General features: G+C 38.1%; 1 protein-coding gene across 1 annotated transcript in view; it reads left to right on the top strand.

Moving 5' to 3' along the window:
- LOC141508340 (putative mitochondrial transporter UCP3) overlaps nt 1–3,581 on the top strand; it is a 39,125-nt gene extending 35,544 nt beyond the window's left edge. The window contains exon 8 of the mRNA XM_074216861.1: nt 2,573–3,581. Coding sequence (XP_074072962.1) covers nt 2,573–2,687 — 115 coding nt within the window. The 3' untranslated portion in view covers nt 2,688–3,581. The remainder of the gene's footprint in view (nt 1–2,572) is intronic.
- The last annotated feature ends 11,745 nt before the right edge of the window (nt 3,582–15,326 follow it).

The following is a 15,326-nucleotide window of genomic DNA, read 5'->3' as shown; positions in this document are numbered from 1 at the left end:
TTGAAGTCAAATCATTAGTAACTAATCTTTAGATCCAGCCACTCCAACAGTTCTGAATCCATCTACCAATACAACCGTTACCTCTCCATCTTGTCCACAAGGGCATAAGACATTAGGTTCAATGATTTAGTTCCATCAAGTAAAATCATATCAACAATCATTCTTTTGCCCTCTCATTTGAGAAACCATGTCAAAAAAGAAAATAAAAGTTAGAGTGGTCTGCCCTTCTCTGATGAAGTGTTCTTTCCCTCTTTTGTTGCTTTCACACACTGAGGCTGGAACTGTAACCCAGACATAATATACAATTTTTTTTGTTTGTTATTGAATTGAATAGAAACCATGTTGTTTATAAGCACTGGTTCTATAAGCACTGGTTCATTTTCAATTTACTAACTATCCTCTTAATCATAAATATTAGAATTTGGCTAGGAATCATAATTAAAGTTAATGGAACGGAATACCTTTTTTAGACTATTCTCTTCCTTTCTTAAAAAAGTCAAAACATTTACTTTTTTCCAATCCTGGGATGCTTTTGCTATTTTTCCATGATATTTCAAAGATTGCCAACAGTAGCTCAGCAGTCACAGCTTCCAATCTTTCAACAGACTAAAAAATTGTTTGGGGGGGCGGCTAGGCGGCATAGTGGATAAAGCACCGGCCTTGGAGTCAGGAGTACCTGGGTTCAAATCCGGTCTCAGACACTTAATAATTACCTAGCCGTGTGGCCTTGGGCAAGCCACTTAACCCCATTTGCTTCGCAAAAAAAAAAAAAAAAAAGATAAAAATAAAAAAGAAATTGTTTGTCTGGACCTGAGGACATAAACTCATCAAGGGTAGCTGTATACTCTTTTATGATCCCCTTGATTATTTTGGGCATCAGATTTCTTTTAGGCCTTTTATTCCTGCCTTTTTCAGTCTAAATATCATTTCCTTGACAGAAGAAAGAGAAGCCAAAAAAAAGAACTGAGAGATTTTTACTTTCTTTTCTTTTTTAGCACATCCTCCACTCTAAGCAATGTTTGCTTTTTCTCCCTCTTACTCCAATAGAGCTTTTTAAAATGTTTTTTACCTGAGTTAAGCTTTCCTTGCTGGCCTTGACTCATTCTGGTTTTGAAACTCATGGCCTTGCAGGACTATGCCATACTTTTCTACCCACCCTTCTCCACCCCTTCTTGAATTCCAACTTCAGTATGCATATTTTAAAAATTCTAAGTTTCCTGGGATATCACATCTGTTTCTTTAGACAACTATTCAACATAAATTGTTCCTAGGCATCTTCAGAATTTAATTCTTGTGAGCTTCCCATCCTTCCTAGGTAATGTCCACTATAGAATTTGAGGCAATAGGAGAATTAAATTAAATTAATTAAATCCTTCTCAGAGCCCTTTAAAATCTCTTCAGAAATTGAGAATATTTCCCTAATCACATCCAGTTTTTCTCTCCCTTATCAGAAATCTCATCTGGACCCCAAGGTTTGCATTTCTACTTTAGCATCCAGTTCTTATTTGATGAAGAGAATCAGATATAGAATAGCAGTCTCCCACAGTTGGCTCCTCAAACTTTTGAATAAAATTTTTTTTTTTTTTAGTTTTTGCAAGACAATGAGGGTTAAGTGGCTTGCCCAAGGCCACACAGCTAGGTGTCTGAGGCCAGTGTCTGAGGTCAGATTTGAACTCACTAGAGACTGACTCCAGGGCCCATACTCTATCCACTATGCCACCTAGCTGCCCCAGGAATAAACTTTAAATCAAGTAAGTAAAGTTTAGAGAAGGTAATTGGGTTAATAAGGGTTAAACAGCTGATAAATGAAAGAGCTAAACTAGATCTTTTGACTCCAAGATCAATTATCTTTCAGACTCACTTGCCTTTCTGAGATACAAAGATAGAAAAGAATTAAACCTCAATTAAAAATAGGGGGAAGAGCAAGTGCACAAAAAATTATAATAAATGAGAGAATGAAAAAAGTACAAAGGAGAGGTCCAGGAAAATTGTGATGAGAAAATTGAGGAGAAATTAGTGACCAGCCAAAAGCAATAATGCAATGCTTTCTTAGGAATTCTAGAGATATTTGAAGATAGTTATCTTCTGACATATAAAGGACTTAGTTGGAAAAGAAGGAATAAACTTGTTTTATGTGACTCCAAAGATATGAACTAGTACCACCAGGTAGAAGTGACCAGAAGGCAGATTTTGATTTAATATAAAAGAACTTTCTAAGTATTTGCAATATTTCACTTAGAATAAACAGGTTCTAAGGGTGAGCTTACGGTCAATGGAAGCATTCAAACATAGGATAGATCATATTCATCAAAAAGACTGCAAAGGGAATTTCTATATTGGGAATTCTATATTTTTACATTGGTTCAGGCTAGATGCTCTCTAAGCACACTCCCAACTGAGATTCTAGAAGAATCCTGGACACTATTATCAACTTTTAGTAGTAGTTTGGAGGATCACAAGAGAAATCAGTTGTTCAATCAATAGATATGTTTAAAGTGTACCTTATGCAAATGTCTTGTGCTACTATTCATGACCATTTAACTGAGATGTCTGCTTCTTCTTTTCACTCTAGATTCACTCCCTCCTTTCTTCGTTTGGGATCCTGGAATGTGATGATGTTTGTGACATATGAGCAATTGAAACGGGCCATGATGAAGCTCCAGATGGGCTGGGAATCTTCATTTTAACCAAAAAGAGAAGATTATTGGAATATGGAATAAGACTTATAGACAGATATGTGGAGAGAGAGAGATAGACTTAATCTATCTTTGCTTGCTGCCAAACCCTAAGAAAGACCTTTCAAAAATTGAAACTTGAAGAAATGGAAGAAGAAAATATAGATTAAAAAGGAAGTTTATAGCCTTGGATATTCTGTTTTAGGAACAGCTTTGTCATGCACTGACAAGATAAAATCATAAATTATATTAATTTTTGAAACATATCAAATGCTGATGCCTAATATTTAGGCAAGAGAAGATAAATTCAAAAAGACCTTTCTGGGAAAATCAGGAGATATGGTGAATGTATCCTGGACATTGGTTTAGAAAATTGATTGAGAGAAGTTGAAGAAATTTTAAGCAAAGGAAGAAAGAAATCAATATGTATTTAAATTTCTATTCACTGGAGAGAGTATAGTGGAGGATTTGTCAACATCAAAGAAGTTCTGTGATAGAAGGGACATCAGAACACAGCTAGTCCAACTTGTATCTAAACAGTAATCCCCTCAATAAAGTCCTGGATAATTTGCACATTGTCTGTCTTTCAACCTGGTTCATCATCCACAAGCTTTATTGAACACGCAGGGCCTACTGGGCACTAAGCTTTAGGGCAGCTGGATGGTGGGGTGGATAGAGCACCTGGAGTCAGGAGGACCTGAATTTAGATGTGAGCTCAGACACTGGATACTTACTGTGTGACCTTGAGCAAATCACTTAACCCTGCTTTCCTGGCATCTAGGGTCATCTCCAGTCGTCCTAATTCATATCTGACTACTGGACCCAGATGGCTCCAGAAGAAGAAGAGAAAGTGAGGTTGGCGACTTAGAACAGCACCCCCCCCCAACTCATATATTCTAATCATGTGCATGTCATCAGGGCAGCATCTACCTGATGTCCTGGTCTTCAAGAATAAAGGACAAACATCATTAGGATCTAGAGATGTTTCTAAACTGAATTCTAGAAAACTGGGGATTTCCTCACCCAAGGAGGTAATGCCCTAAGTCTTTTCTCTAGTACTATGGCAATATAAAGGTTAAGTTCTGACAGGTCCTGCCAAACAAAAAAGGTTTCAAGTACAAGCCTGATAATAAACTGAATATCAGTCACCCCAAAATTAGCCTAGATAAAATAAAAGAGGTTCACATCACCTACACACTGGCTTCTAGGAAAATCCCTTCAGTTATAGCAATTCATGAAGACCATCTACTAATCTGGAACAAAACTGGGACAGGACTTGTAGGTACACACAAATGAGAACACAATTCCTTGACTGAGAATTATAGGACTATGTTGAGGAGCTTACTAAAATTCAATAATGATGATGATGGTGGTGGTAGAAGAAGAAAAAGGAGAAGGAGAAAGAATTGAGACAATTATGTCACTGAAGGAATTATTTTCAAGATAAGGAGTAAAGACTGTATATGAAAAGAGTGTGGATCTGGAATTTGGGGAGTACTGAGTAAAATCTAGGCTCTGATACTATTTACGGAAAAATCAGTTTAGATATCTCAGCTTCAATTTTTTCAACTGTAAAATGAGGATAATATGAGTAGTACCTACCTCACAGGATTGTTGTAAGAAAAGTATATAGAAAAGTTTAAAGTTGTAAATAAAGGGAAGTTATTATTTTTATAGAGGAAAAGTTCTATCTACCCTGAAGTTGATGCTTTAGAATACAGTCGGAAAGCAAACAGAGTACAAACTGTGCCTGTTATGAAGTGGAGAACTAGGCTGTCTCTTAGGAATATCTAAAAGCAGGCTCGCCAAACAGCCATGAGGTAGGGAGAAGGGCTGAGAAGGGACTGCATGAAGCAGTGTACTATGATCCTCTTGGATTGGCTAGTCCTTTGTTTCAGGGGTAGAACAGAAAGAACTTTGCACTTGAAGTCACAGAGGTTGGGTACCAAGTCCTAGCTGTAACATTTAATAGCAGCTTTAGGATCTTGAGGTAGTTACTTTTTCTCTCTGGACCCTAGTTTCATCATCTCTAACATGGGTGTGTTGGACTGGATAATCTCTAAAGTTCTTTCCAGACTCTAACAATTCCCATGAGGGTGAGGACTAATTTTAGCTTTGTATTCCCAGCCCCTAGCACAATGCCTTGCATGTTGTAGATGCTTAGTTGAACTGAGAGAAGACTCTATCAGCCCATTGTATAAGCTTACATTCTGCTTAACCCAAGAGGGAATAGTTAAAATGAAGGGAGGACAAATAATAGTGAAATCTACTTTAACTCAATATAAGAAAGAATTTCAATAAATAGAATTGTCTGAAAGGACTGTCTCTAGAGCTAGTGAATGCCATATAAATGAAGCTATTCATGGACAGTCTAAAGAAGAATTTGCTAGAGATGGAGAGTTTTCACCTATCTGTCCAGGAACTTAATTAGATGATGAGCTCTGAGGTCCTTTCCAATTCTGAAGTTTTGTGATTCTACAATTCCTGTTCATACTTCTTGTATTAGGTCAGATAGGGTCTCAGACTGAAATGAAGCCCATACTAGTTTCTTAAACACAGAATAAGTTACAATCTGAGAAAATAAAGATTTCGGTCAACATTCTAGAATGGTAATAATCTAATCTTCAACTAGAGCTATTCCTTCCTTGACCACTCCTTTAAAGAAAGTGGTTCCCATAATCAATGCCCTAATCTTTTCTAATGGAAAAGAGGGCACTGCCCTTAGTTGAATCATAATGCCAGCCTTTTCACCAGATAGGGCCCTTCACTAGACAATTTTGTTCTAAATTTGGTTACCACCATTAATCCATTTTCCTAAAGTCTTAGTTTTTTGTTCTTATCCTCCTATACACTTTCCTAAAGTTGCCTGGAAAACAATTTCTTTAATATTTTTGGAAAAACTCAAAAGGAAGTTTTTAATATGCTTCTACTACTCTTGGGATACCGGACCTCTCTTTCTTTCTTAACTCAATAAACACTTGCCAAACCTAGTGGGGATCCATTCTGCCTATATACAAGCTTTAACAAAAGATCTTTCTGGTGCCAAGTTTCTATGAGCAAACCTTTATTTGTCTTGTAATATTCAATTCAGGCAGGGGTGAACTTGTTTTTTTGTTTTTTGGCTGAGCCTGAACTATCCATATCCAGATGATTAACCTCAGTTCTCTGGCAGAAGCTTAGTTTTATAGGAAAGCTCTTAAGAAAATATTTTTAAATGTATATTTACTGGAAGTAAAGGAATGTGAACTTTAAAAGTCAATACTGTCTCTATGTATATGCTATATATACCAGACAGAAGATATTATTTATGATTTTGTGAAATTTTTAAAAAAAACTTTAGCAACATACATTTATACAGGTCAAAACAATCTGAGTGCTACAGAAATTCAATGTGTTGTTAATTTTCGTTCAGTTTGAAGAATAAAATATGTGGCTTTAATACCTCAAGCTAGAGGGAAAAGCACTAAAAATAGAAGTCAGAAGGCCTTGGTTTGAAGCCTTCCCTGCCATTTATTTTTTTTTTTTATCATATCATGATCTTAAGCCAGTCACTTCTGAATTTGTTTCCTCACCTGGATATAAAGGAATGAAAATATTTGCCCATATTATATATTATGAAGATCAAATGAAATGGCTGTGTGCTGTAGTGGACAGAGTACTAGATGTGGACACAGAAAGACCTGAATTCAAATCTTACCTCAAACACTTATCAGCTGCATGACCCTGGGCCATTCATTCAACTTATGGGAACCTCAGTTTGCTTTTCTGTAAAATAAAGGTATTATCTGAAGAGCCTTCCATGTCTAAACTTATGGAATAATATTTGTCAAATGCTTTTTAATGATAAAACTCTATACAAATTACAGTTCTCATTATTAACTATATGTCATAGGTACACAAGAAGCCATTTCAAAAGATGGATAACTCTTCATAAAATACTGAATTTACAAGCAATGTAAATCTTGCTAGTAATTGCTTATTTTGCTTAGACAGTCTGGATAGGAAAAGTAAAACAGCAAGAACAAGCTTGGGTAACAAAGGGTGAAGAGAATCCTTCTGAGATTTTTATTTTGAGGGGAGTGAAAAACTTAAACAGGAGTCACTATTACTATGACATCAATTGAGAGGGAGTTGGAGAATTATTTCATAACTTCATGTTGAGAACTTGCTCTAACTAGAAAGTCCTTCCATTCTATTTTATTGATTCCTTATTTTTCACAGAATATAGTCCAAAGATTTTTTTTCTACCCTTTACCAAGAAAAACCTAACATTCAAAACTTATAGCAGAGAGAATAGCTTTCTACTTACCAAAGGAGCCTGAGATCATGTGGAGCGAATTCCTTCAGTCTTCCTCCTAAGTCAGAGTTTCTCCACCTCATACATATTTTCCCTCCCTTATTCTAATGGAGCTAATGACTCCATTTGTTTCTTCTATCCTATTCCCTCCTGCCTTACTCTAGCAGGCAAACCTTTTCTTTCTGAATTTTCAATCTTTGTCTTCCCATTGGCTCCTGCCCATCTGCCTATAAACAGGCACGGATCTCCCCAGTTTAAAAAAAAGAACCCTTCCATTTAATCTAATTCCCTAACATTGTATCTCTCTCTTCCCTTGACTGCAAGCTGTGAATATCCAATACCTCCATATCCTCACTTCTCACTTACTCCTCAACCCTTTGCAGCAAGGTTTCCATTCACATCATTCCCCTGAAACTGCTCCCTCAAAGAACACTGGTGACTTCCTTACTCATTGTGACCCAAAGAAAGTTATTTAATCAGAGCCTCAGTTTCTTCAGCTGTAAAATGGCAATGATAATAGCACAGAGATTGTTTTGAGGATCAAATAATATAAATATATGCAAAACACTGCATGAATTTTAAAGTGCTAAATAAATACTATCATCATTTTTAATGTTATTTCTCATACTCCTTGACCTCTAAAGTTTTTGGTGTTGCTGACCATTCTCAAATGTTTCACTTTCTCTTCCATTAGCTTCAGAAAAAACTTCTAGTTATCCTCCCACCTAACTGTTCCTTCACTGCTTCCCACTTCACTTTCCAAACTCTTAGTATGGATATCTTCCAAGGTTTAGTTCTTAAATGAATAAATAAAAGTACTAAAAGTATATACTAAGCTCTGGCATTACAAACACAAAGGTAAGACAGTCCTATCCCTCAAGAAGTTCACATTCACATAAAGGGTTGAGACAACACATATGGAAGGTTTCATCTGCAAGATAGACCAAAAGGTCTCATGGTACTCAGGTGCATCAGCAAAGCAGATGGTTATCCTCTTCTTTAGCGTCATTGCCATTGATAAAATCTTCTTAGTTTCTGGTGTTGAGCCATCTGACTGTGCCAAAGACTTAGGTAACAAGAACAAGAACTTTCTTTTCTAGGTCTTCAAAAGATGTGGCCATAGCACCTTTTAAGAGCTATTGATAGACTGCCTCTCCACAGATACTGCTTCCCAGGATGATGGCTGGGGTCACTGAACTGGAAGCATTGTCATTCCCAAGACCCTTGGATTCAAGTTCCTGGGGAGGGGAGATAGTGGTCAAAGGGGATTTGACTTACCTGACACATATCACCCCCTATTTCCTCCTTAGAATACCTTATTATTTCAGCTAGGCTGACTTGTTTGTTCTGTTACTGACAGTTGGTAGGGATGTCCAGGCTCTTCTCCTCAAAAGTTGCCTCCTCAAATGTTAGCTGTGACATCTGGGCTGGAAGCAGGATTGGTGGTCCAGGTTGGTGGAGGCGGGTACTGCCACTCTCAGGGCTCCCACGTTTATCAGCCAAGTGATGGCAATTGGCCAATAGCTATTGCTGATGATAATGAGAAAAGTGGACCCTTTCTTTACAATGATTTTATCCCTCAGTGGTGACTGCAGGGGGTGAGGCATGCTAGAAGTAGGTCCCATTGACCCCATCACACTTTTATTCCCAAGGCTCTTAGGTTCAAGATCCTGTGTTGACTCTGACAGGGTCTAAGGAAGATACTGGTCAAGGAGCTGGTGGTTTGATTAGCCTCACCCATGCCAACCTCAGTCTTCCCCTTTTGAGTACTCACTACTTCAGTCAGGCCAGCTATGAGTTACTATCTAGTACCATCTTCTCTAAGATTACTTAAAAATCTGTATTTCTAATTCCACTATCTACAAAATAACTCTACCTGAATGAACCACCTTGAATTCAATTAATCCAAAGTCAATGTCTTTCATTCTAACCTCCTTCTGACTTCACTTTTTCTATCTGTGGCCCTGCCATTTTTCCTTCCTCCCATCTTTGCAAACAAATTATCTTTATTCCTCTTCACTTTTAGAATTTAATCATTTATTCTAAATCCTATTGATCCTACCTTCAAAATACTTTTGGATGTTCTACTGAAGTAGCCTTAAAATAAGTTTTCCTATCTCCTCTCTGGTCCCTTCCAATTCATTCTTCATACAAAAAAAAAAAAAGATAATTCACAGATTTAAATGAAATTAACAAATATTTATGAATTATCTATTATGTATGCAAAGCACTATAGGCAGGTGCATGATCTCTTCAAGCTGTCCTTCTGCTCAACAATTAGTGGCTCCTTGTCTCTTATTAAGCAAAGTTCAACCTTCTTTTTGCATTCAAGGTCTTCCATGATCTGATACCAGTCTTCCTTTTCACTTTATTACAAATTGCTCCCATTCATGAATTCTATGCTCCACCCAAACTGAACTACTCCACCTCCTGAGTACAACTTCCTTCTTTTTTTCTCTAGGTCTTTGCTCAAAGTATCCCTGGAATGCAGTCCCTCCCATTCTATACTTGTAGGATTATAAATACCAATCAAAGGCTAACTACCCCAGAAGACTCCCCAGTCATCTGGGTGTTAGCAACCTTTCCCCTCCAATTTCACATAGAATTTTGTTCAACCACAATCTAATGCATTATTCACATCATTTAGGAATTACCTGCATTTGTATCTTATCTCCCTACTAAAACATAAGCTTTATAAAAGTTTTAATCTTTGTATACTCCTAGCATAGCTCTTTAATAGATTAGGTACCTATTAATGCTTACTCCCAAATCTCTCCAGTTTTTTTTACTTCTCTCCTAAACTTTAGATCCTCAACCCACAGGCTTTTCCCAATTTCATACCCTGCCCACACCTCAAATTCAATTTGCTTAAAGTCAAATATTTTCTCTGCTTTTTCCAAAACTCTGATTTGACAATGTCTTTCAGTGGGACCACCATTCATCTAGGCACCCATTTTTAAAACTACTTTTCCCTTTTATATTTATTTGGTTGCCAAAGCCTTGGCAACTTCACAACATCTTTAGCATCTGGTTCTGCTGCTCAATTTCCACTATGACCTGTCACAAGCCTTAATTATTGTCTACACTATTGAAACAGTCTCCTAATAGATCTTTTCACTCTTCTCTTCCCTCCAATCCATCCTACACATTGTCAGACAAAGCTCCTCTATCCATAGAGTTTTGATCAGGTCATACTTCTACTTAAAACTTTCCAATAGCCTCATGTGAATACTTGTTCAAACTCTTTTGCAAGTGATTAGTTTTCAAGGCTCTTAGTAGTCTGGTGCAACTTTGTCTTTCCAAGTTCGTCTCATCTGGCTCCTTTTAGCTCTAGCCAAACAAGAATAATCCTCAACCCATTACCCTAAAATTCTGTATATTTTTTGCTTCTTTGTTCATGCTGTTCCTTATGCCTGGAATGAACCTTCCCTACTTCCAGACTACCTATGCTACCTATACTAATTTATATAACACCTTTACCAGGAAAACTTTTTTGATACCTTCCCTCATCTAGTACTGACATTTTTTCTTTTGGATCTTACATAACCCATCTCTGCTACACTGATGTACTTTTTTTATGCAAGCAAGGTCCAGATTCTTATCTAAATTATCTGCCTCTCAGTACACAGACAGCATGTGTTTAAAATATCTCTTAGTAGAATTGAACATTAATATTTATAGACCCACACTGGCACCTCAAATTCATTATTTTCTAACTCATCTTCTTAACTCCAATATGCATGACAGTGTTAGCAAATAGGGGAAAAAAGAGGTAAAATGGCAGTCCTCAGTCACAAGATGTATCATACCTTAGCCCTTCCTATGCCTTTAAGATCTTGAACTACGAAATTTTCCCTTTAAATCCCCAGTATTCTATCAGTCTATTCTCACTGACTCACTCCTCCTGAACCCCCTACATCATCTTGTCTGATCTAGTGTTTGAAGAGAAGAAAGGTAGGATCTGACTGTGCACCTTCCTTCTCCTGTTATATGTGTCTCCTGCTGGAAGGAAAGGAAAGGTAGTGTGTCTTCCGTCTTCCTTCCATTCACTGATTAATCTCCAGTCTCCTCGATGAAGAAAACAGGTGCCTTTCAACTTGTGATAAAAAAAATACTATCCATATTCAGAGAAGGCTGAAGGCTTACTATTTCCAATTTTTAAAATTTTATGTGTTATTTTTTCCCTCTCCTGGTTTTTCCCTTTTGATTTGATTCTTCTTTCACATGACAAATATGAATATATGTTTAGCATAATTAAACACGTGTGTGACCTATATTAGACTGCTTTTTGTCAGGGTGAGAGAAGGGAGAAAGGGAGAAAAATATAAAATTGAAAATCTTATAAAAAAGTGATTGACAACTATCTTTGCATGTTTAATTCAAAAAAATAGAACACATAAAACAAAAAAGAAAAAAGGTACCTTTCACTTAAAAATTAACAAACACACCTGGTCATTCTCTACACTACCTAGTGATTCTGAACTTTTGGAGGTCACCATCCAAACCCTATTCCTCCATTTTTTTGTCTCAATTCTCAGCCAGTCCTTAATCATTCAATGGATATTGCTTCAGACAAGCTGAGACCTGGGAAAGGCTTTTTTAGCTTAGAAAGGCCAAAGTCAACCGATGAATCCTAGGCCAACACCATTTGATCTTCACTTCTGTCATGACTCTGGACATGGATGACTGGAGGAGAGTGTGATACTGGTGACTTTGAGCAGTTCTGCCTCATCCAGTTCAGGAACAAGTCATCACCTCAAGATGTCAATGATACTCTGAGAACAAAGGCTGAACCCCTACAGCCTTGGCCTCTTAAGTCTGTCACTCTGATTCTGCATTGGCCTCTAATTCCTTTGCAAACTGTAGCCCTGACATTCATTGACTTATCCCTATTCAAATCCCTATCCCTACTGAAAATAGGTAGAGGACATTTAGAAACCATTCTGAGTCTAATACTAGTTGATGTAATAGAACCTCCACTGAGCCCTTTCTGCTGTTAGGCAATCCTCCTAAACCTACTCACTGTCACACTCTTCACAGTGGTTCTCTCAAACCTCTTTTCTTCTCAGCCCTCCCAGGCTCTCCTTCTCCTGGCTCTCTCAACTAAGAATCTGACTTCAAATTACACTAAAAAGGTTGAGGTCATTTACCAAGAGCTTTCAGTTCCCCCTTCCTCTCCATCTCATCACTCAGATTCTTTCTTCTATCTCCTTCACTCCTGTTTTACATGAAGTAGCCCTACTCCTCTGACTACACAATCACATTCCATCCTGTTTTCTCTGATTGCTCCCCCTCATTTCTGTCTACTGACTGATTTGTTATGTTGTCTCTTCCATCCTCAGAAAACTTTCACTCAATCCTTCTATCCTCACTACCATTGAAGTAGGTAGGGCACAAGAAAATGCCTTATTGGATTTGAAGGTCATGCCCTTTAGGATAAGAAAGACTAGTACTTAGAATGCCACTCATGTACAATGAGTGCTGTTTTAGCTGGCACCCACCTCTGTGACATAAGTATTGGAGAGTACCTGGAACCAAGTGCTAAGCTACACCCCAAGCTCTTGTCCCACCCATCATGGAAATGTATTTAAGCAAAGTGGAGGCCACTTTCCTCTCTTATTTGCATTTCCCCAAAGGATGGCACATTCTAATTAACCACAAGCTCTGCCGGATTTATGTTGATCCAAGCTTTTCTTTTCTTCTCCCCTGAATTCCCTGTCATTTCCTTCTCCCTTCTTTTCTTTCCTAGGTTGTTTATGGACTTCTTTCATGTCTCTGTTGTTTCTGTAAACTGCTCATACTTTGTGGACCTGAGATGAACTTTTTTTTCTTTTTAGGATTTTGCAAGGTAAATGGGGTTAAGTGGCTTGCCCAAGGCCACACAGCTAGGTAATTATTAAGTGTCTGAGGCCTGATTTGAACTCAGGTACTCCTGACTCCAGGGCTGGTGCTCTATCCACTGCCACCTAGGCGCACCTGAGATGAACTTTTCATGTCTGTGAATAAAAATCTGAGGTTTTACAACTCCAGGGCCATTTTGTTGCCACTGATTTGTTTCTGGGTTTGGTTCTGCTCCAGGATGAGTCACAACTCAGACTTGGCAATGCAGGTTTTGGAAAGAAAATAGAGATTAAAGGAATTACAGCATGCTAAGAAACTAATAGAAAAGTTAAAAGGAGTTTGAAGGCCTCAATCTCTCCAACTGATTGTGGTCCATTTCTTGAGAAATGAATAAAGTCTTCTCTTCATACCTTGAGAGATCTCCGAAATTTATTTAAGTCGCATTTGTCCCACACAGTTTGGGGGTTTGTTGCTGGGATAGCATGCCCATTGGGGACCTTGGCTTCTCAGAATTTGGCAAAACAGCACTGCTGCCACAAAATTCTGGCAGTTTGTCATTTTCAGGGAAGCCTTGGTTTCCCCTCTGTGCAAATGACCCAAATCGGAGAGACTCAGTAAGAAGAGAACAGCAAATCTGTGGCAGAAACCTATTATCAGTGAGGATATGCATAGAGACCCCCCCAAAAAAGGTAAGCCTAGACCTTGAAATCTGAGGGCACTAGATTCCTGGAGGGTCCATTTGGGTGACTGAGGGTTGGGGGTGACCCCTTCTGTTTTGGGAGTAAGGGACTTGGATCTAAGGGCACTTGATCCTGAGAGGTCTCTGTCAATATTTAAAAATGGGAAGGACCTGTCCTAAGCCTTCCCCCATGGGAAATCAGGTAAATACGACTAAAATATAAGGAAAAGTAAGAAGAAAATGATTAAGTATTGTAATGAATTTGGTCTGCCTTTGGGAGGGAGAGCCCTCTCTGCATTCCTGAGACTTCAGGAATTTGCCATTGGCCTGTGTTCTGAAATTCGGTTTGGAAAATTCTGTTGCATTTTGTGTGATCTGTGTTTGTGCCTTGTCTGTCTTTATGTGTTTAGAATGTCTATTTACTTGATAGCCTCATTTTGTTTTGGACTTTAAGGAAGTATTTATCTAACTCTCTGTCTCTTCCCTTGAGCCTGTTTTCTGCCTGTGTTACAATATGATATCTGCCTCCTCACTCCTAGGTTGTCTCTTGAGCATTTAAAGAGGGATTTTTATTTTGATTAAAAAGGAATGGATTATGGAAGCCAAACTACTCACCCTGTTGAGAAGGGCACCCCCCTTCCCTGTTTATGTTCCCTTCTCTTCCTAGTTCTCCATGATTCTGTGGTGCTAGAATGTTTTTCCCCCACTCTCTTTTAGAAAAGGACTTAAAGAGAGAGAGAAAATTACTTCAGGAAGAATTAGTAAAATAAATGTTCAAAGGGACCTTATTTTAAAATAAAAAGAAATAGGAAAGAGATAGTGAATATTATCATAGAAAGAAATGCTATTTTAATTTGAAAAAAAAAAAAGAGGTTGTTAGAGAGTCAGGTTAATCCTAAAGTATATAATGTGGTTACCAAGATATGCCAGTATAGGGGAAACTAAATAGTTAATCTTTTCCTAGAATGATATGGTAACAAAGCTTCAGGAGTTTATCAGTTTAGATTCTGGTAATGTTGGTTATTACAGAAAATTATGGAACATGTAAGACCAACCCCCCCCCCCCCCCCCGCCCAAGGATTGTCCCTCTATAAAAGTTATTGAGCTTTACTCTATTTGAAGAAAGGGAGGGAGGGACAGGGAATATTCTCATTAGTCTAAGGGAGTTTTGGATAACTGCCTTTTCCAGGGTTTTAGCAGTTATAATCAAGAAATGCTAACTATTAAAATCCAGGGATGGAATCCTATCTGTGGTTTCTATAGATGGATAAGCTATGTGATTCTAGTTCAGAATAGTATGAATTAAAGTCAAGAGGAGCTAATGAAAAGGAAGTAAGTATGGAAATGGGTTGAAGCATGGAGACAGAAGGTTTGAGCAGGTTTGACTTTGTATATCACAGATGGATTTTGGGAAATTTTGTAAAGTGGCTTACAAATCATTGTAAGAGAAGAAAGTGGTTGGGGCAGTGTGGGGGGGGCATGTAGAAATTAGCCCCTCCCTCACTGAGCCAGTGGTAGCTGTGCCCAGTTAAGGGAAGGAAGGGGGGGTTTCTTAAAGAAAAAAGCTGTGGTTTGGGGAGAGTTTAGAAGAGTTTAAGAGAAGAAAGAACCTTTAAGGGGAAGATTGAGAAGTTTTAGGAGGAAAGATTTTTTTTTTATCCTTATGAGTGTCTGGGAAAGATTCCATGCTTTCTCCTGGGTTGGGGAAGGGGTGGTGGGTTGGACATATGGTGGTCTCAATCCCATCCACCATCTTGTTAAGACTTGAACCCTAGACCCAGTCCACCTGAGAGCCCACCCACCCATGGAGGAAGATGGGTGGGATATGTGATTG

Source organism: Macrotis lagotis, chromosome 1, assembly GCF_037893015.1.
Source record: "Macrotis lagotis isolate mMagLag1 chromosome 1, bilby.v1.9.chrom.fasta, whole genome shotgun sequence".
Lineage (NCBI taxonomy): Eukaryota > Metazoa > Chordata > Mammalia > Peramelemorphia > Peramelidae > Macrotis > Macrotis lagotis.
This window is presented reverse-complemented; position numbering and strand designations above follow the sequence as displayed.